This window comes from Mobula birostris, chromosome 6 (genome assembly GCF_030028105.1).
Source record: "Mobula birostris isolate sMobBir1 chromosome 6, sMobBir1.hap1, whole genome shotgun sequence".
In the NCBI taxonomy this organism is placed as follows: domain Eukaryota; kingdom Metazoa; phylum Chordata; class Chondrichthyes; order Myliobatiformes; family Myliobatidae; genus Mobula; species Mobula birostris.
Genome location: NC_092375.1, coordinates 177,666,484 through 177,692,681, shown reverse-complemented (window position 1 = coordinate 177,692,681; position 26,198 = coordinate 177,666,484). Strand labels below are relative to the sequence as shown.

Here is a 26,198-nt window from a genome sequence, read left to right as displayed (position 1 = left end):
GATGGTTTTCATTAATGGCTGGATATAGTATACATTCCATTAGTTTAACTATGGTTAGTATTACGGTGAGTATTCAATGAAATGTAAGACTTATGACTAGCGAATGTAAAGCAACATGAAATGTGTTATTATGGAATATGAATGTTTCTGGCTTACAGGTAGTTCACAGAAACAGAACCCTTATGTAACCTGGGGGACTGCCTGTACTTGACACAATTATACTTAAAGATAAGGGCTGACAGACTTTAACATGCAATAACTGTAACATGTGAAAATACTTGCCTCCAAGTGCTTGAATATCGATAGTTTTAAAAAAAATCTTAAAAAAGCCACTAATGTTAAGCTTGTGCAAGCACTATTTCCGATTCCCCTTTGACAGATATTTAAAGCCCTTTAGACATAATTAAAATAAAATGGTTACCATCATAGTACACAACAGCTCCTAGAAGCTTTTCTTTTTTCAGCATAGGGAATAGTTCCAGAGCTCTTGACTTGGTAAGGATGTAACTGCTTGTCAAACACTGACTTCCAGCCACAAAATCATACATCTTTATCCCAGCCCAGTAATAAGGTAAGTGCCACCACCTATTTAGATAAAAATAAAGGAGACTATGATGAACTAGAGAACAAACCTTTCGCAAATATTCAGACCTAAATTTTAGTGTGTGGGTTCATTGAACACTGTTATAAGACTTACTGTCAATACATTACCGAAGTATCATTTTAGCAATTACTAAAAAAACTGGATAATTTGTCTTAACATATTAATTTTTTGTTACCAATGTTTTTATTGAATGAGAGGCTATGGAACATCTCACCTGTGCTGATTTACAATGCAGTGTTGAACTAAAACTCTACACTTGCAGGCATAAATATACTACAAGCTAGCAATTTTTAAACTTACATGAAGCAGTATCAAATTTATTTTGCTTTCTTTATACAGCATTTCTTGTAGCCAAAATTTCCAGGTAATTTTTTATATTTTTCATAAATTACATTTATCATTATGAAATGGTATATTTTCAGGCTCCTTTGTATTTCTTAGTATGACACTTAAACTCCCAAAGGAGTTGTATCGCATTAACATGACATCCAGAATCTCAAATACAATTAACAATGGTTTTTGAGAATCTACATTTGGTATTACTGTGGATTCCAGTTAATTGGGACACATTACACCAATACATTTTGGTCCAATTAAGCAACTGCCCCAATTACCCAATGTTTCATGGAAATAGCCAAAAAGGTATAAAAAAGTACTGTTTAACTGAGTAACAAATTATGTATTTAAGTGAAATACAGAAGAAAAACAGAACACTAGCAATACTACTACAGTACAATAAAACTAAGCATTAGTTCCTAGAATTTATTAGTGGATGAAGTCATCCAGTGTATACTGCCGTGTTCTTTTGATTGACTGTAAATAAACAAAATCAGCACTGATACTTCATATAATCAATCAATTATGCAATCCGTCAGTGTGGACATGGTGGAGGATTACAAATACCTGGGGATACGAATTGACAATAAACTGGACTGGTCTAAGAACACTAAGGCTGTCTACAAGAAGGGTCAGAGCCATCTCTATTTCCTGAGGAGACTGAGGTCCTTTAACATCTGCCAGACGATGCTGAGGATGTTCCACGAGTCTGTGGTGGCCAGTGCTATCATGTTTGCTGTTGTGTGCTGGGGCAGCAGGCTGAGGGTAGCAGACACCAACAGAATCAACAAACTCATTCTAAGGCCAGTGATGTGGGGATGGAACTGGACTCTCTCACGGTGGTGTCTGAAAAGAGAATGCTGTCTAAGTTGCATGCCATCTTGGTTAATGTCTCCCATCCACTACATAATGTACTGGGTGGGCACAGGAGTACATTCAGCCAGAGACTCATTCCACCGAGATGCAGCACGGAGCGTCATAGGAAGTCATTCCTGCCTGTGGCCATCAAACTTTACAACTCCTCTCTTGGAGGGTCAGACACCCTGAGCCGATAGGCTGGTCCTGGATTTATTTCATAATTTACTGGCATAATTTACATATTACTATTTAACTATTTATGGTTCTATTACTATTTATTATTATGGTGCAACTGTAACAAAAACCAATTTCCCCCAGGATCAATAAAGTATGGCTATGACTATGACTATGACTAATCCATTGTTTTCTTTGAACCTGATAGTGTTGCATGTTTGTAGCCACGGAAACCGTTCAGTGTAGCGCGATTTAAATAAAAGCCTGTTTCATCAGCATTGTAGATATATGTATCATCTGTACAAAATTTTTGAAGCAAGTTGGGGAGTTTTGTAGACTTCTGTGTTACTGCACTTACAACATCAGTACTACCTATTTCACTAAGTGCTTTCTTGAATTTAATGTGGTGCCTACATTTCCATCGAAACAATGAACCATTCTGTTGCTCTGAAATCTTCATGACCCAGCTTCTCAGCTAGCTCCTCTGACTAATGGTCCACTGACATGGACACGTCATCCAGTTACAGTAGAAAACCACCGATTGAGGGCCTCTTCAACATCTGGTTCTCATTGTCACGCTTTCAATTTTTGAAATGTTCCCTGTTGTCCCTCGCATAATGCCCATTCTTCTCGCAGTTTATCTTGCTGATGTCTCAGGCATGCAACTGTAGATTTCCGCACTCCAGTTATCTCTGCTAGCTGACTGTGATAGGCGGATGGCTTTTAATTTGGTCCAGTAGGGTCATTTTTCTGGCTAGTAGCAAATCTTTTCGTGGCATCTTGGCAAGGTTCTGAATTTTTTCCATGTCAACAAAATGATCAAAAATCACTGCATTTTGAATTGGCCAAATGGGTAACATAACACAAGCACACGTGTCCGATGCTATTTAAAAACTGCTCGTTCTAAGCATAGTGTGATGTTTAACGGCCACAGAAGTGCACGTGACTGATGCTAGCTAGAAACTGTTCGGCAACAGTCTCAAGTCCCGATTAAATAGCATGGTGTCCCAAAAAAATGAAGGAAATCCTGGCAATTTTCTCAATTAGTTTTTGTTCTTTAAGAGTTGTCCCAAATAAGTGACTGCCTTGATTAACTGATGGCCCAAATAACTGGAATCCACTGTACTACCTTTTCCAAAATAATAACAGTGTGCAAATTATGCCCTTTGTTCAATAAATGTACTGTCAACCCCAAATGCAGATTTTTTCGATCAGAGCTTCTGGAATAAGCCTACTTTTACGTGTCCTCACTGCTGATGGCAAACCAAGCAAAAATAATTCAGGAAAAGAAACTGGGAGCTGCAACAGTATTTTGTATTGTCGCTGCCATAATATCCACATCAAATTCTGTGGGGTAAAAAAGCACTCCCTTTAAATGTATCAGTAGAAACCTAATGTAGCAATGTCTTAAATGCACATCAGAGGACTACAGTTCTACATCAGGTACTGAAGCAAAGAAGACTGATCAGTGTAAGGCAATCTTCAATCATTCCAGAGAGAAAAGATAAAGATGAGCCAATAGAGCTGACCTGCCCTTTCAGATAATTGCTTCTAGAGCTCTTTCACATCTGAATTTATGAAAATGACAATTGTTTTTCAATTACTTCCAGAACTTGCAGAACCTATTGCCCAGTTAATCTAAACTTTATACTCCGCATTAATTACAAATCGCAAGTTTTCTGATCAGCAGTTTGATATATCCAGAGTTAATCAATTTCAAAGAGAATTAATATTATTGATAAAATAATACAGATTAGAAAGTTTAATTTCACTACTGACAAAAATCAACCTTATTGAAGTAATGCAGGGAAATCTTGAAATAATGCATGAATCAAGGGACAACTTTAACACCCGCATTATAAATACACCAACATTCATCTACTTTCTGCTTTGGGGAACATGATACAACACTTGCAATATCTGAAACCAGAGAATGCCTTGTACACGCTGTATAAATAAACAGTCTGTCATTTAGGCATCAATTTCTTGAGAGAAGCAAGAAATAAATTCTGCAAAGATTTTGTTATCTGGCCTGGTAGACATCTATCCTCTAACTTGCCATGAAAAGTTCAGACTTCTTCAAAACAGCAAGACCAGTTAGCTTGCAAATAAAGCACAAAGAAGTCAAAGAGCACCATTTCCTGTTGCACTGCAGAGCGCACACTTCAAACGTTGACTTACTTCATTGTTTTACCTCATCCTCCAATCTCCTGCACAGCAAACAAAAATTAATATTTAGACTTTGCGTTTCATCATTGTACTCGGCATGGTTTTGAGACTGTCCTCACGTAACTACGTAACCTAATTCCCGAAAGTTCCAGAAGATACGAGAAAGCCTGAATATTAACCTGAACGTGAGAAGTCCTACAGATGCTGGAAATCCAGAGCAACACAGACAAATTGCTGGAGGAACTCAGCAGGTCAAGCAGCATCTATGGAAATGAATAACCAGTCGACATTTTGGGTTAAGATCCTTCTTCAGGACCTTGAAGCACACACTGCCCCGAAGAACAAGTTTTCCTTTACTCAAAGTCTCCTCAGTCTTTACAGTGCAAGCGTGCTTTAGTAATATTACTGGATTTGTAATCCCATCTGTGGCAAAATGAAGGATGAGATAAGTAATCTCCTCTTCCCTTACTTCGAATAACTGTTACCTCTTTAGTCAGTAGTGCACCTGGACACGTGAATAACAAAGAGATTGTCACTGACGGGGTTGAGTTCCAACAGCAACACTGTGAATCCGACTGACTGCAAAAAGGTGAGCAGAATTAGAAGGTGAGTAGAAGCTGAACAGTGAAATAAACTGGAAATCCTGGAACCACTCAGCAGATCAGTATGAATGAAACGCAAAATGATGCTGGTTGAAGATACTATCAGAACGGGGACAAATGCTGCCTGACTAGTTTCATTCTCTGTTTTCATTTCAGATTTTCATCACTTGCATTTTTTTTTGATTCTCTAAGGAATAACCAGATGAGAACAAAATATCATCAGTGAAAGGAGCCTATGAAGATAATCTTAGGAATACTGCCTCTTCAAAATAAATAAAAACCCTCCCCACAATATAATACTGGAAATAAAGGCATCGAAAAGGAGGACACAGAAACAGGCCCTTTAAACCACCTAGTCCATGCCAAAACCATTTAAAATGCACACTCCCATCAACCTGCACCGGGTCTATAGCCCTCCGTAGCCCTCCCTTCCATGATCTAACTAAAGTTCTCTTAAACATTGAAATCCAGCTTGCATGCCCCACTTATGCTGGCAGCTCATTCCACACTCCCATGACCCTCTGAATGAGGAAGTTTCCCCTCACGTTCCCTCTCCCTTTCCAGCCATCACATAAAAAAAATCAAGAATTTTGATTTACGATGCACAGAGAAAGAGAATAGCAACTACAAATTCAAAGCAGTGACAAATAATTGAAAAAAATATTCAAGTCTATTTAAAGCTACAAGTAAAACTATTTATTTATTTAAATACAATTAGAACAATTTTAGGGGGTACATTAGTAGTCCAACTATTCACTGCTTCATTGCTTTTTCACCTTTCAGTGAGATGGATGGGCTTGGTGCAGTGACAACAGCTTCTCAACATCAGGCTCAATGCCACTCAGAAGGAGTCTCAGATCCCGAAGTTCAGTCATTTGTAGTCTGTTTTATTGCTTTGAAGTAAGCTTGGCAACTGCACTGAAACCGTGCATCAATAAATATGATGTTTGAAAGACAATAAAGAACATCTTGACCTTTTCCACAGTGCAGGATAGCAGTCAGAGATTTCTTTCTCCAACCAAAAGTCTTGATATGATTTTTTGAATTTCAGCTTCAGCTTGAAGTTATTTAGTAGCAAGACCAGTTCTTCCTCTTTCCTTCCTGTCAATCCCTCATAAGAAGTGTTCAGGAATTTAGATAGAGTAAAGATCCGGAAATTTCTTTTGCCATGGCTTTATGCAACTCACCCAGGTGGGCACAGTGCATACTTGAAGATCATCACCTGCTATTCTTTCTTTTTCTTCCAACTCAAAGAGGCTCATAAATTACATGACGACCAATAAATAGGGTTACCTCGAGCAGAAATATGGAGACAACTGATTTGACTTTGATAAGATTCACATCATGTCCTTGCAATTGAAAATTGATTTCATTAAACCTGGCAAATAATTCTGACAAATAAGCAATGTGATGCTTAATATTCTTGAGTGGATTACTGAATGAAGCACCTTGGATCTTCAAAGAAATTTATCACAGTTTCAAAAAGCACATATAAGTGTCTCAGGTAGTTTGCTTTTGCGAACCACCTGACATCTGCGTACAACAGCAAGCATTCTCACTGTTCATCATTCTCAGAACAATGCTCTCAAAATAGTCGAGAGTTGAGAGCATGGAACTTGATTTTAATCACTGTGATTACAGCATTTGATAACAGCATTTAAAGATTTCTGCCGCTGATCACTTTGGTTTTTGCAACAAGATGTTGTCTGTGAGTTACACGGTGAATGGTAAATATATTAGATACAGCTTTTTTTCAAGAAAGTAATAACCCCTATGGTAGATTTAAAATATGCAAGAAAACATCAAACTCAAATGGGTCAAGGAAGTAGACAGACCAATTGTCTTTATTCCTGCCATGTGCTTGGATATGGAAGCTGCCATTTTGTGGAATTGTTTTACATCCTCCATTTTGTGAGATAAAGTTGCTTCACTTTCTATATTTTAAAGTAGACACAGTGATGCTTCAGGTAAACAGCTGGACTAGAGATAATTTCCAATAAGACGTTATTTGTGAGGTGTTTTTCATATAACATGCAGGTTTGCGAATGTTGGGGTTGATGCCTGCCTGAATTGATTCAAGCTGGTTACTGAAGAGACCAAAGAGCCATAATTTACCAGTTGTCACTTCTGCATCAGAGTCAATAAAAAGGTGTTAAAGGTCAATCAGATGACCTACAGCCGTGACATTGGAATGCAATATTTGAATTGGTAAGGAACAAATATAAAAGTGGACACTTACAGTGTGCTATCAGCAATAACTCTCTCAAGAGAATCACCATCGTGAGGGAGAACTCCCATCACAAGGGCTGGGTGAAGAAATAATCGATCATCTGGACAACAGAGATCCCCTATTTTGTTGTTATGAGTTGGACAAGTTGTCTGAATAAGTATTGGTACAAAGGGGACAGTAGAATTCATCTTCTAAGTTGTCAGCCTGGTGTCAACATGGTTATGTTTTTCCTTTGTGCAGAGATAATAATCAATTAATTGTGTAGTGAGTTTCCTAATCTAGTTCTGTTGATGAAGGGTCAACAGTGGTATCTTATCATTGATGGTGTCCCATCATTTGCACTAGCCTGAATGTTGGTGAACAGAATGTCCTCTTCTTTGAAAAATTGCTCAAAAACCCAAATTATTAACTCACCCTTTGTATCTGTTTCTAGTCCCCTTGCAAGTAACAACTCTTGAACCATGCTTTCATCTTTTATAAAGCAAACATAACTACAAAGCCAAGATTTGTTGCTTGGCAAAGTTAACTCACACAACTGCAGAGCAAATTGTGTTGTCCTAACTAGTAGCACAATACGTCTTTCATATTCCCAGGCATTTTATCTATTCATCTTTGAACAGAGTTGTTGCTGAGAGGAATCGCTTTAATTATTAAGTCTGGTGACTTATGCAAAATCATACTCAGGACCTCCCTGACTGCTGGCAGAATCAGTCCTCCTACAATTGTGTGGGGCTTTCCAGTTTTAGCAACGAAATGTTGTACCAAGCACACAAACCATCACTGCTTTGTTGTGAAGTGCTGGCAAACATGTTTTGAAGTGTTCTCCATTTCTCAAAGCTTTCACAAAGTGACTGAAAATAAACCAATTTCTTGTTTGCTTTATCAAAGTGTATTCTCTTAAAATATTCAAGGAGCCTTGATGGTTTCATGGCCTCATTTGACAAAAGTTTTTCAAGCAAGAGACAATTTGGCTGCTGTTAGTTGCAAGGTGCTGGTATAGATCCATATTTCAGATGCTCCACACTATATTGTCTACACTTCACTTCCTTGAAAGGAAGTGTTAATGTTTGAGGAGTGTTTGACGGCACTGAGCCTGAACTACTGGAGTTTAAAAGCATGATGGGGGAATCTCACTGAAACCTATTGAATATTGAAAGGCCTCCATAGAGTGGCTGTGGAGAGGATGTTTCCATAGTGGGGGGGGGGGGTTCTTGGTCTAGAGGCCACAACCTTGGAATAGAGAAACGTCCAATTAGAACAGAGATGAGGAGAAGGAGGAATTTCTGTAGCTAGTGAGTGGTGAATGTGTGGAATTGATTGCCACAGACAGCTATGGAGGCCAAGTCATTGAGTATATTCAGTATATTTAAAGCAGAGGTTGATAGGTTCTTAGTCAGGGTGTCAAAGGTTATGGGGAGAAGGCAGGAGAATAGGGTTGACAGGGATAATAAATCAGCCATGATGGAATGGTGGAGCAGACTCAATAGGCCAAATGGCCTAATTCTGCTCCTATGTCTCATGGTCTTATTGTTTGGTCTGCTTCTGCCATTTTCGTTATGAATCAACGACCACAGTCAATCGCCTATTGTTTAAGTCACCCACCCAAGGATTCAGTGATCCTCCTCGCTCGCGGTGCACACACAAACACACACGTCCAACCTCAAGCGCTGCGGTCAATAAGGGGGAAAGTTATGACATCATCAAAGCTCAGGCAAAAATCTGACTCTCTACCTGAAGGCACATAAAGGAGGGCAGTGATAACTCGGTTGGGCTGTGGTCAGGAGAAGTGCGGTCAAGATCATTTGAAAAGGCAGATTCCGCACTTTTCCCCATTGAATGCCATATCCTAATTCACAGGAATTGTGTCACTGCGTGATTAGTGTATGGGAATCATACTAGCTAACACTGTACTACAGTAGTGAATGGAAATAATGTGCGGGCCAAGTTCAGAAATAACACAATTTCTTCAGTCCAGATTTCCCTTGATGTGCCTGTTCGAGAAGTGTCACGTTGCTTTTCAAAACTATAACGTGTATTGAGCAAAGTCTAAGAGAATGGTGGGTTACGTGATTGTTGTAATCAATTGAAGCACTGATGATCAAATGTAATTGATTTCTTGAACTAATCCCTCAGATGTCCCCATGCTACTGAGTGTCCCCCCCTTCTTCTCCATAGCCCCTGCCTAAAAGGAGTTTGTACATTCTCCCCATAAGCACGTGGGTTTCCTCCGGGTGCTCTGGTTTCCGCCCACAGTGTAAAGACATACCAGCTGGAAGGTTAATTGGTCATTACAAATTGTCCCATGATGAGGCTAGGGTTAAATCAGGGATTGCCGGGCAGCACAGCCCAAAGGGACAGAAGTGCTGTATCTCAATAAATAAATAAATAATTTTATCTTTATTGCCCCTTTAGAAACTCACACTGCCCCAGGGAGGCAATATCACCCAGTTTGGGAACCACTGATTTACATGAATGGTTCCTGAGATGACGGATTATACTGACAATGACAGAACAGAACAGGAGGCTGGGCCTGTTTTCTTTGAACAGAAGGCTGAGGGCATAGATGATGGAACTGTATCAAAATGGGTCTAAAAGGGGTCTCTGCAGAGTGAAGTGCCAGAAGTGGTTTCGTTTAGTGGACAGTTTGCGGACTGAAGGTTAAGTGGAAGAGGATTCGGAACTTGCAGGCAGGATCCATCCTGGCCTGTAAAATTTGAAAGATCTGGGGTGAAACCAATAGGTTGCTCTGGTAGACAGCCAGCACAGGTACAATCGGCTGAATGGCTTCCTGGTTTGTTCAAATCTATTCACAGCCATATCCCTCCATATCCTTATATCCAGAACCCACAGCAACCACTATGTCTTGTATTTACAACTGCTGCCAAGGCCCAAGTATCCAGGCTTGTGCCTGTCAATGCTGATTGCATGGTTATTTTCCACTCCCATCACCCTACATGTTCTTCAGCTCTCAACTATCTGAGATAAAAGTCAGCATTCAGTCACTTTGCCTGCAAAAGATGGCGACAGCAGACAGTTCAATAGAACCCTTCCTCAGTTAATGTTGACAAGAGCTCTCCAAAGAGTCAGAAAGGACATTTCTCCATCTGTAACCTAAATTTACTGTAAAGCCATAACACAGCAGGAGGCTGCCCCAGAAATCCAGCACTTTAATGACATCTTGGCTCAAAGCACATGGCATGCAATACAATATATCACGCGCTTCATAAATACAGGCAATGAAAATGCAGAACATGGGCCCTTAAGTCATTTTTCAAGGAATAAATAGGATTGCAGTTTAACTAACACAAGAGCTGCTAACAGAGAAACTCCCTATTATTGTAAACTTGACAATAGAAATATGGGTATTTACATAAAGGAAACAAATTGCAAGTTAGATTAATGCAATGGCAGGAAAATGCTGTCAAAGTTCAAAGAAAATTTATTATCAAAGTACATTTATGTCACCATATACATAAAACACCAAGATTCATTTTCTTGCGGGTTACTCAATGAGTCCAGTAACCATAACAGAAAATAAAAGACAATAAACTGGGCAAAGAAAAAGAGAAAGAAAAAAGAAACAACAATAAATAAGCAATAAATATTAAGAACATGAGATAAAGATTCCTTGAAAGTGAGTCCGGAGGTTATGTACAAAACTTCGATCCACCTATCAATCAAGATTAACCTTACTTGTTACAGCTGCCTGAACTTCCTTACAGTATTTCACAATTAGTGAGTACACTATTGGGCAAACAAAATGCAAAATTCACACTTGACATTCCTACAATACTAAGGAATACTTACTTGTAAAGAGGAAGCATTATAGGTAACTGTCTTGCAATATGAGGAGCAACTTCAAGCAAATTGGCACGTTCTCGTAGTGATTCTCGCACTAGTTTATACTATAAGAATGAACATAATTCGAAGTTACAAATATTGTTAATGTAAGTTTCTGAATCTTTTAACTTATTTGAAAAGAAAATTAGTTGCTAATCAATTAATGTATTTAGTGCACTATATATTCATCTCCTGATAAAAAAAACAATTATTTTTGCTCCAATTGTGATCATTATTTATACCTGCTCGTAATCTAAATTTATGAATGCTTTCTGTAGATATCGCACTCCTCCATGTATAAGTTTAGTGCTTTTGCTACTTGTTCCAGAAGAAAAGTCCTCTCTCTCTATCAGTGCAGTTTTGAGACCTAGGAAAATGAAAAATAATTCTCAGTAACTTGTCCTCAATTGTTGCACTTATACAAGAATTTAGAAAATAATTTAAAATAATTATCTTTTTCTGCAATTGCTGCTACCATCACGCCACTTTTGTGGCTTGGCAAACCACTTCTGTAGGAAAATTTGCGAAGAACAGTCATGGTCCTGATACCATGATTGTCTATGTCAAACGACATGACACACAACGATCATTATCATCATCAAGCCAGAAATCATCTAAAAATAGAGTCAAAGTTCCAGATGATCGATTGGTGGAGCCTGGAGAGAGGGCAGCACTTAGTTTCCAGAATCCAGGGACACTTGTATGGCTCAGGGACACTGCCAACACATGTGGCAGAGGGATAAGGGAAGGGAACCCAACAGAGTATCTTCTGCAACTGAAAGATCAGCTACTGGAAAAAGGTCACACACTGCAGGAAGAGAATGGGGAACCAGCTAAAAACTAATGGTTAGCTTGTATTTACTGGCGACTATTCCAGTATAGCGACGCCCAGCACCAGCTCCACCATTACATTTCTTCTGAATCGATGGCTTTGTAGCCAAGTCTGTGGACAATATGAAGATAGGTGGAGGGGCAGGGAGCGTTGAAGAAGCAGGGAGTCTGCAGATTGGGAGTATGCACAATAAAGTAGTTCTGGGAATGAAAGGGCTCTGTACTCGCTGGAGTTTAGAAAGATGGGGGGGGGGCGGGTTGGATCTCATTGAATCCTGTCGAATATTGAAAGGTCTAGATAGAGTGGATATGGAGAGGCTGTTTCCTATAGTGGGGGAGTCTAGAACCATGGGGCAAAGCTTCAGAATACAAGGATGTCCCTTTAGAACAGAGATGAGGAGGAATTTCTTTAGCCAGAGGGTAGTGGATCTGTGGAATTTTTTGCCACAGATGGCTGGGAGGCCAGTCACTGGGTATGCTTAAAGCGGAGGTTGATAGGTTCTTGATGAGTAAGGGCATCAAAGGTTACATGGAGAAGGTAGGAGAACATGGGTTGAAAGGGATAATAAATCAGTTCTGATGGAATGTTGGAGCAGACTCAATCGGTCAAATGGCCTAACTCTGCTCCTGTGTCTCATGGTCTTCATGCACCATCCAATAGTATAAGAAAGAACGAAAATAACTCCCCTGGCAAACTTACTGAAACCACAGCTTAGAAACAAGTCTACCTAACAGGGAAAACACAAAAGTGGGAAATGGAAAAACATATTAGTATAAAATAATATAATTTTACAAGCATTTATGGATGTTACTGCATTCACCACTTAATTTTTTGGCAAAATATTTATGTTCGCTAGCATTGTTTGTCCAACTTCAAAAATGTCAAAATGGCAGCCATAGTCCTGAATGCTCAAAATTCGTCAGTAGCATTATTGACCACTGTTGTGTATTTAATAACTTAGGAACATTTGAGTAATCTTATGTATATAGGTTCATTAAGCATTCTTGTTGAGTTAAAGAATTTATTACGAGTTGTATGTATAAATACATGAATTGTGTATGTTATGACGCTACCACATGAAACATATGCAATGTAAACACAAAGTTAGACCTGCATTCCCAGACTCGCGAGTCTTCCTTTGAATTAGCTTAATATCTTGAAGTTGCAAAACATAACATTGGCTACAAGGTACATTTAAAACGAACACAGGACAGCTACTGACCTGTTCAGCGCAGCCAAATATTCAAGTTAATAAAACACAGCCCAGCACATACAGAGATGGTCTTCAAAAGGGAAGACACAATCGAGCTTTTTAAAAAAGTCAGAAAAAGGAAAAATTCACAGGTTCATGAAGAGTGAGTACCGGGTGATAATAATAATTAAAAAAAACAGGAATAGCTGGCTACATTGGAAAGATTGACGCATCTGATTACACAAGAGATAATTGGAACATGTATACTGAGCTAAACCAACATATTTTAAAGCAAATGAAATAGCCAATGAGAAACAAGTACCAGTTTTGCTGAGTACATTAGGATTAAAAGCATACAGTTTGTTTTGAAGTTTAACTGCTCCAACCAAACTACCTGAGATGAGCTTTGCTGATATTCTGAAAGTGATGCAGGAACATTTGGAACCAAAGCCATTGTTGATTGCAGAAACCTTTAGGTTTCATAAGCAAAATCAAAAAGAAGGGGAGTCTATTTCAGCATATATTGCTGAACTGAAGAGATTATCTGAGCATTGTCAATTCAGTAATGGGCTTAATGATACACTGAGAAATTGTTTTGTTTGTGGAATCTTATGAGAAAGCATTCAAAAATGGCTTCTAACTGAAGCACAACTTACATTTAATGAGCAGTTGAAATTGCTATATGAATAGAAACAGCAGACAGAGCCACAATTGAGCTGCAGTCAGGAATGAAAGTGAGTGTGAACACAATTGCAATGTGTTACCATTGTGGCAGGGACTCACAGACACCAGACCAAGGGCAAAACTTTGACAAAACTTGCAGAAAATGCAACAAAGTAGAACACATACAAAGAGCATGCTGGGCAGGCAAAAATAAATGGATTGCACAGAGAAGAGAAAAAACTAGAAGGTCAAGTTGTAGTTTCAAAAGAAGCACTAATCTGCATCTCAAAATAAGGAGAGTGACGAGGACTGTGTAATCTTGAGATTTACAGTGTGAAAATTCACAATAGACAAGCAAAATGCCTTACACCAGAAGTGAATGGCAAATTAATTACAACTGAATTAAACACTGGTTCAGCTGTTTGTCATTCCACAAGATGAGTTTGAATGCCATTTCAAAGATACTAAAGTAAAGCATGCACATATCCAACTAAGAACTTATACTGTAGAAAAGATGACTCCTGTGGGAATAGCATCCATAATAGTGAAATATAACAACCTTTAAGCTATATTGAGCATGTATGTGGGAAAAACAAGAGTGCCAGCATTGTGGGGATATGATTGGCTGAGAGAACTGGAACTTGATTGGAGATCTATTCACAATTTGCACACCGCACCTGCTGCAATGAAACCATGTGAAAGCAAATTAAGGAAGATACTAGATGATGCCACACTAGTGTTCAAGCATGGCCCTAGAAAACTCAAGTATACCAACGGTAAAGCAGTGTTAAATGAAAATGCCACACCAAAGTTTTGCAAAGCCAGTCCAGTACCTTACACCATCTGTGATAAAGCAGGTAGTGAGTTAGATCATGTGAAGGCTGAAGGAATTCTTTCCCAGGTTGAGTCGAGCCCATGGACAACACCACTGGTCCCAGTAACCAAGCAGAATAAATCTGTCAGGATCTGTGGTGATTTTAAGGTTAATCAACCCAGCACTGAAAGTTGATCAATACCCTCTGCCCAGTATAGAGGATATCTTTGCAAACCTTTCTGGGGGAAAACACTTTAGCGAAGTGGACTTAACTGAGGTCTACTTGCTGATGGAGGTGGAAGAAGAGTCCAAATTGTTTCTCACCATAAGCATTCACAAAGGGCTCTATCACTATGTTAGGTTTATTTTGGAGTAGCATCTGCACCTGTACTCTGGCAGGAAGCTATGGACCAGGTGCTGCAAGGATGCTCAGGCACTCAATGTTACCTAGATGACATCATTGTTACTGGTAAGAATGACAAGGAACATCTCCAAAACCACAAAACAGTGTTAAAAAGATTAAAAAATTATGGGCTCAGAGCACAATGCAACAAGTATGAATTCTTTAAACCAAACACCACTTACTGTGGTCACATGATTGATGCACAAGGATTACACAAGTGTGCTGAGCTGTGGTGGATGCCCCGAGGCCAAAGAACATGTCACATTTGCGGTCCTTTTTAGGATTTGTCAAGTAATATAATAGACTCCTGTAAAACCTGGGTACTGTGCTCTACCCCTTGTACTCTTTACTGCAGATTGGGAAGAAATGGCAATGGACAAGGCAGTGTGAGATGGCTTTCGAAGTGCTAAAGGAAGTGGTGACATCAGACACTGTACTGACACATTATGATTAACATCATCCAGTGAAGCTTGCCTGTGATGCCTCAGCTTATGGTACCAGTACAGTCATGTCACATTATCTGTGATGGTAGTGAACAGCCCATAGCCTTTGCATCATGTTTCCTTACCACTACAGAGAAAAATTATGCACAGATTGACAGAGAGGCCTCGAGTCCGGTTTGGGGTGTAAAACATTTCAAACGGTACTTGTGTGGGAGAGAGTTTACCCTCATTACTGATCATCAACCACTAGTGTCCATTTTCAATCCACAGAAGGGTGCTCCACTGACAGCAGAAACACAAATGCAGAGATGGGCTCTGTTTCTTGGAGGACACAATTACAAGACGAATTCAAGAGGATGACTAATCATGGCATTGATAATGGATGTCCCGTTTATACTTGCAAAAGGAAATACCTGAAAAATGTACAAAAGAGGGCACATCCCTCAATGTATTCTCCCTAACGCAAATGGAAAGTCTCTCTATAACGGCAGAGATGATCCAAAAGGAAATCAGAAAAGACCTCATACTGCATCAGGTCTACTAGCCACCAAAAATGGCTTCAATGTACAGCAGAAACTCCAGATCCTCCATTGTTACCAGCACCAATATGAACTTGCCCTTATGCGGGGATTGAGAGTTATTGTGCCAAACAAGCTAAGAACTAAAATGCTAGAAGAGCTACATACCGGTCATCTAGTTATGGTTAAAATGAAAGTGTAGCTCGAAGCTTTGTCTGGTGGCCTGGGATAGATCAGCAGATCAAGCAGCTCACCATGCACTGTACAGGACGCCAACAACAGAACAGCAAAAGGCTCTGTGCCCTAGAGTCAGGAGTGAAGGTCACGGAGAGCGAACGAAATCAGCTCTCACCTCGGATCTGGGCTGTTGTTTAAACTGTCTAAACAGCACATTGTACCTTGCACTATGACCCAGGCACTGCTGCTGCAAAATGCCCCCAGGCCTAGATCACCCTGCCTAGCGACTTGCTCCGGGCCCAGATTTTGTTGTCCAGCCCGAAACTGCTCTCAAGCTCTTCAAAATCAGCTGGGTGTCCAGAATGATCCAACCTCACACCTGGGCTAGTTGTACGAGCATTGAAATTAAATCTCCACTGCCTAGGCCCCAGCTTCTCCTTACGATGCTCAGTGTGATCCAACCTTGCTCCCGGGCCAGTTGTACAGGTGTCAGAACTCCATCCGCAATGACTCATCTGCCGAACTCGCCTCAGCATCATTCATTCCTTCACTGTTTGCAGCAATAATTTAACACAATTTACCTCAGAAGAGGTATTTTTAGAGATGTTTTTAGTTGGATTTCTTAGCCTTTTGACTATCAGGAATCTGTCACACACACTTGGTAACGCCACCTTAACCAGATTGAGACGCCTCTTCGCAAAGCATGGTGTTCCATAGTACTTAGTCAGTGACAATGGACCATAGTTTGTGGGGGAACAAACTGAACCAGAAGCTCGCCAACTTCCTCCTTGAATGTAACACATTCCACAACCAACAACTCACCACCTATGCTTTTTCTGGGTCATCTCTTCTGCTCATTCTTGGATCTCTTCAACCCAGTCTCAGAAGGAGTTTGCAGGACAAGCAGCTGAGACAAATTGAGGGCTCCTCAGACAAGGAGGTTCGATGTTTCACTCCTGGACAAGCAGTCCTGGCGAGGGACTACAGAGGTAATCAAACGTGGGTACTCAGAAAGATTAAGGCCTGAACTGGACCACTCTCACACTCAGTGGAGATTGCACCTGATATTATCTGGGGATGACAGATCAATCAGTTGAGGACAGCAGAATCAATTGTTAGAGAAGAGAATTGGCGACTGCTGTCAGAACCACTTCCTGCAGTCTCAGTCATCTCCTACAATCACCACAGTGGAGGCCCCAGATCCTGAGATGGTTTCACAGCCACAAGTTTCACCTGACAAGAGTGACCCCCCCCCCCCCCAACCCCTTATCAGGGAAGACATTATCCCACAAGAGCAAATAATCCTGTATGGTGATTAAATCTTTAGGCCTGGATGGGAGAATTTTAAATTTACTATGCTGTGGATATCTCTATCTAGCAGTTATATTAAATAATATACTGTGTATGTAGTTGAGATGCATTCTCTATTGGGATGGAGCTAAGCAGGAAGGAATGTTGTGTATTGAATATTTTAGCAATATGTGAGTAATTATATAGATATATATATATATATATAAAAAAGCTGATTAAGCATTCTTGGTTGTGTCAATAATTCATTACGTATAAATCCATGAACTGCATACGTCATCACGCTACCACGTGATACATGCATGCCTCGCTAAAAGTAAACACAAAGTTAGACCCGCATTCCCAGACTCCCATTTTTTCCTTTGAATTATTTTAAAGTTTTGAAGCTATGAAACAATAACCACCATAAGCAAAGTAATAACCACCGTTCTTTCACAAAAATAACATATATATTTCCTGACAGGAGAATCTCGGAAATAAAGGATCAACCATTATTGTTTGTCATTCATATTAGTGAACTGGATGAGAATGTAGAAAGCACGATTGGCAAGTTTGCAGATGACATCAAAATGGTGTGGTGGATGGGGATGAAGGTTGTCCAAGGCTACTAAAGGATGTAGATCAACTGGGAAAGTGGACCATGGAGTGATACGTGAAGATTAACCACCAAGTGTGAAATGATGCATTTTAGGAGGTTCAACTGTGGCAAAACTTCGACAGAGAATGACAGGACTCTGGGAGGTTCTATAGAACAGAGAAACCATGGGTACATAAAATATTCCCTAAAAGTGGTGTCACTGGTAGACCTGATGGTAAAGAACACAATTGCCTTCATCAGACAGAACAGTGGGTACAAGAGTTGTCATTTATGTTAAAGATGTTCGTGAGACAGCACCTGGAATATTGTGTGTAGTTCTGGTTATCATACTAATAGGCAGGATGTGATTAAACTGGAGAGGATTTTGCCAGTACTGGAATGCTTGAGTTATGAGAGACCAGGTAGGCTGGGATTGTTTTCCCTGGGGCAAGGGACGATGCAGTGGCAACCTTATAGAAGTTTATAACATCATGATTAAAAAGGCACAGCTGAAATAAATTGTCACAGTCTTTACCCCCCACCCAAGGTGGAGGAGTCTAAACGAAAAGACACAAGTTTTGGTTGAGAGGGGAAAGACTTAAAGGGGATCTAAGGGAAAAATTTTCCATCAGAGGGTGATAGGGGTTAGAGAAGGAGGTAGATGGGGGTACAATTACCATGTTTAAAAGACATTTGGACAGGAACATGGATACAAAAGGTTTAGATGGATTTGGGCCAAATGGAGATAAATGGGACTTGGTTCACAAAAGCACCCTGGTCAGGATGGACAAGTTGGGCTGAAGGGCCTGGTTTCACAGTGTATAACTCTATAACTCTGAAGCTGCTTTCAGAACCAGACTACTACCAAGACGTTAATGCAGACCTCAAAAGGGATGTTCACAATATGATTTGTTCTGTCTCCAACACTCTGCAGTATTCAGCCACCAGAAGCTCTTCCGTCGTTGTACACAGAATAATTTGGCTATCAGGTGAGCTCACCCATTGGCGGCTGGAATGAAGGAAAGGAAGGGAGTGCAGCCAGCTCATCAGGAGCACGTGTAAAAACAGGCACAGGAAGAGGGGGTGGAAGTGAAAGATGAGGCTTAGGAGCCTCTCACCAGGAGTGGACACCAAAAATAAGGCATCCGTTAGTCTTGCGAGACCATGGATCTGTGCCTGGAAAGTCTTCACTCTCCAGGGCGCAGGCCTGGGCAAGGTTGTATGGAAGACCAGCAGTTGCCCATGCGGCAAGTCTCCCCTCTCCACGACACCAATGTTGTCCAAGGGAAGGGCATTAGGACCCATCAGCTTGGCACCGGTGTCGTCGCAGAGCAATTAATTAATTAATTAAGTGCCTTGCTCAAGGACACAACACGTTCCCTCGGCTGGGGCTCAATCTCACGACCTTCAGGTAGCTAGTCCAATGCCTCAACCACTTCAACAGGTAGAGGATTCAGCTCAGTACGTCATGAGCAAAGCCCTTCTGACCATTGAACACATCTACATGAAACGCTGTTGTAGGAAAGCAGCATCCATCAAGAGTTCCTCAACGCCCAGGCCATGCACTTTTCTTGCTGCTGCCTTCAGGAAGAAGGTGCAGGAGCCTGAAGTCTTGCACCACCAGGTTCAAGAACAGTTACTAACCCTCAACGTTCAGGCTCTTGAACAAAAGGGGATAACTACACTCACTTGCCCATCCTTTCAGATGTTCCCACAACCAATGATCTCACTTTAAGAACACTTTATCTTGTTATCTCATGTTCTCGTTATTTATTGCTACTTATTTATTTTTGCATTTGCAGTTCAATAGCCTGTGTATGATGCCTCCGCACAACTGTCAGCAATGCATGGGCCAAGGACAGCAGTGCAGTTTAGTAAAAGGACAGTGAGACAACAGCTTTCAACAGGAGGCAATGAAAGGGACCATAGGATCTGAGTGGTATGTCAGCAACAGGTGGAGCTGATGACAGTCTTCAGCAATGGCCCTGATAAGACCATATAACATTGGGGCAAAATTGGATTATTTGGCCCACCAAGTCTGCACTTCCTCCCTCACCAGCATTCGAGGCTTCAAACAGTCCTTCCAGGTGAGGTGACACATCACTTGCGAATCTGCCGGGATCATCTGCTGTATTTGGTGCTCCCAATGGGGCCTCCACTACATCGATGATATCCAACACAGATTGGGGAACCACTTCATTGAGTACCCTTGCTCTGTCCACTGCAAAAGGCAGGATCTCCTGGTGGCATCCCATTCCAATTCAATTTCCCATTCCCATTCTGACATGTCCATCCTTGGCCTCCTCTATTACCAACCTGACAGTATGAACGTTAATTATAAAGTTCAAAGTAAACTTATTATCAAAATACATATATGTCACTAAATACAACCTTACAGGCAATCACAGTTAACACAAGAAACTCTATAGAATTGATGAAAGACCACAACCAATCAGATGGACATCAGCTAATGTGAAAAAAACAATAAATCACACAAATATAAAGAAAGATAAAAAAGAAATAATAATAACAATAAACAAATCAGCAATAAATATCAAGAACATGAGATAAAGAGCCCCTGAAAGTGAGTCCACGGGCTAGGCAATTATTTCAATAATGGGGCGAGTGAAGTTGAGTGAAGTTATGGTTGAGGGATAACAACTGTTCCTGAACCTGGCGGTGTGGCACTTGAGATTCCGGTACCTTCCTCCTGTTGCTGGCAGTGAGAAGAGTGCACGTCCAGGGCTGGGTGCTGGAGAGCACATCCTGACGATGGATGCAGCTTTCCTGTGACTGTGCTGATGAAGGGTCTTGGCTGAAAATGCCGACTGTTTATTCCCAAAGTGCCGGAGGAACTCAGCAGGCCAGGCAGCATCTAGCAAAAGAGTACAGTCGACTTTTCAGGCCAAAACCCTTCAAAGGGTTGCAGTCCGTAACGTTGACCGTACTATTAGCTCCTCCAGCGTTTTGCGTGTGTTGCTCAGATTTCCAGCATCTGCAGATCTTCTCTTGTTTGTGACCATTTATTCCCCTCCATACATGCTGCCTTAGGCTTATTATCACTGGCATCAATTGTGAAATTTGTTGTTTAGCGGCAGCAGTACAAAGCCAGCACAACACAAGACATAAAAGTTACTATAAGTTAAAAAACAAATAATGCGAAAGTTAAATTGCAAGGTAATGTTCAAGGGCCATTCAGATACCTGATGGCAGAGGGGAAGAAGCTGTTCCTGAATCATTCAGTGTGGATATTCAGACTCCTGTACCTCCTTTCTGATGGTAGTAATACAAAAAGGGCAGGTCCCAGAAGCCGAGGGTATTTACTGATGGATGATGGCTTTGATGGTGGGGAAGGTTTTGCCCATGATTGATCTGGCTGAATTTAACGCCCTGCAGCCTCTTGTGATACTGTGCAGTGGAGTGGCCATACCACGCTGAGATGCAACCAGGCAGAATGTTCTCCACCATATATCTGGAGAAATTTGCAAACGTCTTTGGTGACATATCAAATATTCTCAAACTCCTATCAAAGTAGAGCTGCTGGCATGCTTTTCTTCATGACTGCATCAATATTTTGGCCCAAGGTAGATCCTCTGAAATGTTGGCGCCCAGGATGGTGAAGTTGTTCACCTTTTCCACCACTGGTCCCAAGAATGAAGACTGGTATGTGTTCCCAAGTTTTTCCTTCCCGGTGTCTATCATCAATTCCTTGGTTTTGCTGCTCGTGAGTGGGAGGTTGATGTGACACCACTCAACCAGCCGACCTATCTCACTCCTACACGCTTCCTCGTTGTCACCTGAAGTTCTGCCAGTAACTGTCGATGGCGTTTGTGCGGTGCCTAACCACGCACAATTTCACAGTATATATGCACAGCAAAATCTTTTGCGGACATATACTGTAGTCATTAGTGCTTTGCAAATCATTATGTACAGTTTCTTATTGTTCCCTCCTTAACTAAATACTTGGAACTTGCACCAGTTACCTTAGAGCTGCATCACAAGATACTGATGTCGCACACAATTCAATCACAGTAAGGTGCAGTTTTCCTTCCCTGATCTAAGACTGTTAGCAAATCCACTGGCTTCTTTACGACTGCCTGGCAACTCTGACGATTGTCTGCTTGTGATAGCCCTCACGTGTATTTCATTCAACTATACAACGGACAAATTTGATCTCACGGCTTCTATCCAGACCATAGTAAAGTAACAGAGCTTGAATTTTAACTTGTACCTTTCAAATTATTTCAATAAACATTGTTTTCCTAAAGCCAAGTTGAATTTTCACTTTCTATAGCTTGACTAAATTGTCTCCAAAACCATTAGAAAAATCAAGTACTTTTGCATGTGCCAATTCAACCATAAAACCTTCTTTGAAGCAATCTGACAAACTTCGACTCATTTCAAATTAACCTCTTGCCAGCAGAAAGAATAGAGATTAATGTTTAAAAATCTATTCTCAGAATGCACATAAGATCATAAGACACTGGAGCAGAATTTAGTCATTCAGTCTATCACTATATCATGGCTGATTCATTATCCCTCTCAACCCCATTCTCCTGCCTTCTCCTCATTACCTTTGATGCCCTGACTGAACAACAATCTATCAACCTCTGCTTTAAGTATACTCAATAACTTGGCCTCCATAACCATCTGTGGCAATGAATTCCAGAGACTCATTACCCCCGGCTAAAGAAATTCCTCCTCACCTCTGTTCTAAATGAACATTCCTCTATTCTGCCCTCTGGTTCCAGACTCCCCCACTATGGGGAATATCTTCTCCGCATCCATTTTATCTCGGCCTTTCAATATTTGATAGGTTTCAATAAGATCCTCCCTCATTCTTCCAAACTGCAGTGAGTACAGACTCAGAGCCAACATACACTTCTCAACATTAACCCTTTCATTCCCAGAATTATTCTCGTGAACTTCCTCTGGACCCTCTCCAATGCCAGCACATCACATCTTCTCCTAGACAAGCAGCCCAAATCTGCTCACAATACTCCAAATGTGTTTTGACCAATTACTTAAAAAACCTCAGCATTACATCCTTGCTCTAGTCCTCTTGAAATGAATGCTAACATTGCATTTCCCTTCCTTACATTTAAGGAATCCTGCATGAGTTCTCCCAAGTTCTATTGCACCTCTGATTTCTGGATATGCTCCATGTCTATACCTTTATTCCTTCTACCAAAGTGCATGACCCTACCCTTCCCTACACTATATTCCATCTGCCACTTCCTTGCCTATTCTCCCAATCTAAGTGCTGCAGATTCATCTACACTACTAGCCTCTCCTCCTATCTTCATATCATCCTCAAACTTAGCCACAAAGCCATCAATTCCATCATACAAATCATGACATACAACACAAAAAGAAGTGGTCCCAAACCCAACCACTGTGGAACATCACCCGTCACCGGCAACCGACCAGAAAAGGCACCTTTTATTCCCATTCTTTGCCTCCTACCAGACACCAATCTTCTAACCGTGCTAGTATGTTTCCTGTAATAGTTTGGGCTCTTGTTCTGTTCAGCAGCCTCATGCTCACAAGTCCTTATTTAATGCTTTGGGAAGTTAGTGTTGGGCACGTGGCCAAGTGGTTAAGGCATTCGTCTAGTAATCTGAAGGTCACTAGTTTGAGCCTCAGCTGTGGCAGCATGTTTGTGTCCTTGAGCAAGGCACTTAACCACACATTGCTCTAATGTCTGTGCGGGGAGTGGCGCCCCACACAGACTTCCAATCTGCGCCTTGTAAGGCATAAAAATGCCCGACGCAGGCCTCTCATGGCCTGAGTCGATGTTCCCTCCTTCCCTTCTCCAGGCACCACATGCATCTCTGTAGGCAGTTGGGCTGGAATTTGAGAATCGCTGCCAAACACAAGATAATGTTCACATCAGGATATCTGGTATCATAGAGTGAGTTCACAAAACATGAAAGAAATACAATGTGGAATTCTAATCAATTATGCAATTAGTTCTGCTTAATCATGATTCCACATTAATATAATGCAATTAAGAATTATTGGCTTGAAACGTAGTGCAGATAACTCAGGGACAATGTATAACAATTTATTTTTCCAGCAGTCCAATTGAATCAGGAGCAAGAAAGGAGGCAACTCACAGGTCCATGGGTGAGATTTTAAAAGGAACAATAAGCATTTTCCCAACCAAATCGTGATGCATTCGCAAGGGCAAATAAAAATAAGGCGGAATGGCCAGTGTGTAAGTGGACCAGTGTTAGAGTGGGGAAGCTTTGACTCATCAGGCTTCGGCAAGAACAGGCTTGGGCGAGGTAAGTATCAGGTAAGTTTCTTCTTCTTCATTCTTTATCTGTGAGTATATAGTTAGAGCAGTGAAAATGGCTCCGGGGCTGTTTTCTGTTCTTTGTGTGCAATATGGGAATGCTAGGAGGCCTCCAGGTGCACTGAGCTGCAGCTCCTTAGAGAATGCGTTAAGGAACTGGAGCTGCAGATCGACGGCCTTTGGCTTATTCAGGAAACTGAGGAGGTGATAGATCGGAGCTACAGTGAGGTAGTCACTCCTAAGTCGCAGGAGACAGGTGTCTGGGTGACTGTTGGGAGAGGGAAAGAAGATAGGCAACCAGCACAGTGTATCGCTGCAGCCGTTCACCTCAATAATAAGTATACCACTTTGGATACTGTTTGGAGGGTGGGGGAGGGGAGAAATGACCTATCAGGGTGAAGCCGCAACGACTGTGTCTCTGGCGCTAAGTCTGGCATTGTGGCTCAGATGGGAAGGTGGGGGGAAGAAGACTGCAGTAGTGATAGGGGATTCCATAGTTAGAGGAGTACACGCTAGGTTCTGTGAAAGTGAAAGATACAACCAGTTGGCAAGTTGCCTCCCAGGTGCTAAGGTCAGGGACATCTTGGATCAAGTCCATGGTATTTTAAGCCGAAGGGTGAGCAGCCATACGTCTTGCTACAAATTAGCACTAATGACATACAGTACTGTAAAAAAAAAGTCTTATGAACAAGACTTTTGCACAGTACAAAAAATGACAATGAAGTTCACTCCCTGAGGAGCTCGATGTCTTTATGCACGTTGTTAGGGAGTATTCTGGATTTATTTGAACACAGAAGATATTAATTCAAACAAAAAAATGTCTACAGTTCTTAACATATATTGTAAATCGCAAGTAGAAATTTTAAGTTACTCTACTGTGCAAAAGTGCACCCTAGCTATATGTACTATATATATGCACTTAAGAGTTTTGTACAGTATTGTAGGCAGGAAAAGAGAGGAGGTTCTGAAGAGAGGTTTTAGGGAGCTAGGCAGAAAACTGAAAAGCAGGACATCCAGGGTAGCATCTCTGGATTGCTGCCTGCGTCAGGTGTCAGTGAGGGTAAGAATAGGATGACTTGGCAGATGAATTTGTGGCTGAGGAACTAATGCACGGAGCAGGATTTCAGATTTCTGGATCATTGGAATGTCTTTCTGGAGAAGGTATGATCTGTGCAAAAGGCACAAACAAGAGAAAATATGCAGATGCTGGAAATCCAAGCAACACACACAAAATGCTGGAGGAACTTAGCAGGCCAGGCGTCTATATTCCATAGATGCTGCCTGGCCTACTGAGTTCCTCCAGCATTTTGTGTGTGTTTCCTGTATAAAAGGGACAGGTTACACATGAACCTCAGGGGGATCAATATCCTTGCAGGCAGGATTGCTAGAACTGGTGGGAGGGTTGAAACGAATTTGGCCTGGGATGGGAAGCAGAGTGATAGGCTGAGGTTGAGGCAGTTGGTTTACAAGCAGAAGCAGTGTGTAATGAGACTATCAGGAAGGACAGGCAGACATTCGGGCAAAATTGCAGTCAGTGGGATAAGTTGCAGTGTAATGGGGACAAAAATCGAAAAGGGTGATGAATACAGGACTGAAGGTGTTATATTTATGCAGTATACGGAATAAGGTAGATGATCTTGTAGCGCAGTTAAAGATTGGCAGGAATGGCACTGAGGACATCACTAAGTCATGGCTGAAAGAAAATTATAGTTGAGAGCTTAACATTCAAGGACACCTATTATATTGTAAGAACAGGCAGGTAGGCCAAGGGGGGTGGGTGCATAGCTCTGTTGGTAAAAAATGAAATCAAATCTGAAGAAAGAGGTGTGATATAGGATTGGAAGATGTAGAATCCTTGTGGGTAGAGTTAAGGAACTGCAAGGGTAAAAAGACTGCAAGGGAAACTATGTACAGGCCTCCAAACAGTAGGCAGGATGTGGGCTACAAATTACAATGGGAGACAGAAAAGGCATGTCAAAAGGGCAATATTATGATAGTGATGGGGGATTTCAATATGCAGGTAGATTGGGAAAATCAGGTTGGTGTTGGATTGCAAGAGTGAGAATTTGTAGAATGCTTATAAAATGGCTTTTTGGAGCAGCTTGTGGTTGAGCCACCAGTCGATCAGCTATTCTGGATTGGGTATTGCGTAATGAA

General features: G+C 41.1%; 1 protein-coding gene across 3 annotated transcripts in view; it reads right to left on the bottom strand.

Moving 5' to 3' along the window:
- The window catches only part of gpd2 (glycerol-3-phosphate dehydrogenase 2 (mitochondrial)), a 139,207-nt gene that overhangs the window by 54,286 nt on the left and 58,723 nt on the right, over positions 1-26,198 (bottom strand). For 2 of the 3 annotated variants that reach the window (XM_072261962.1, XM_072261963.1), the window contains exons 4-6: positions 11,056-11,180; positions 10,781-10,878; positions 422-585 (exon numbers count right to left, since the gene is read on the bottom strand). The exons of the other annotated variant lie outside the window; for it this stretch is intronic. In XM_072261962.1, coding sequence (XP_072118063.1) covers positions 422-585; positions 10,781-10,878; positions 11,056-11,180 — 387 coding nt within the window. The remainder of the gene's footprint in view (positions 1-421; positions 586-10,780; positions 10,879-11,055; positions 11,181-26,198) is intronic. 3 annotated transcript variants of the gene reach the window in all.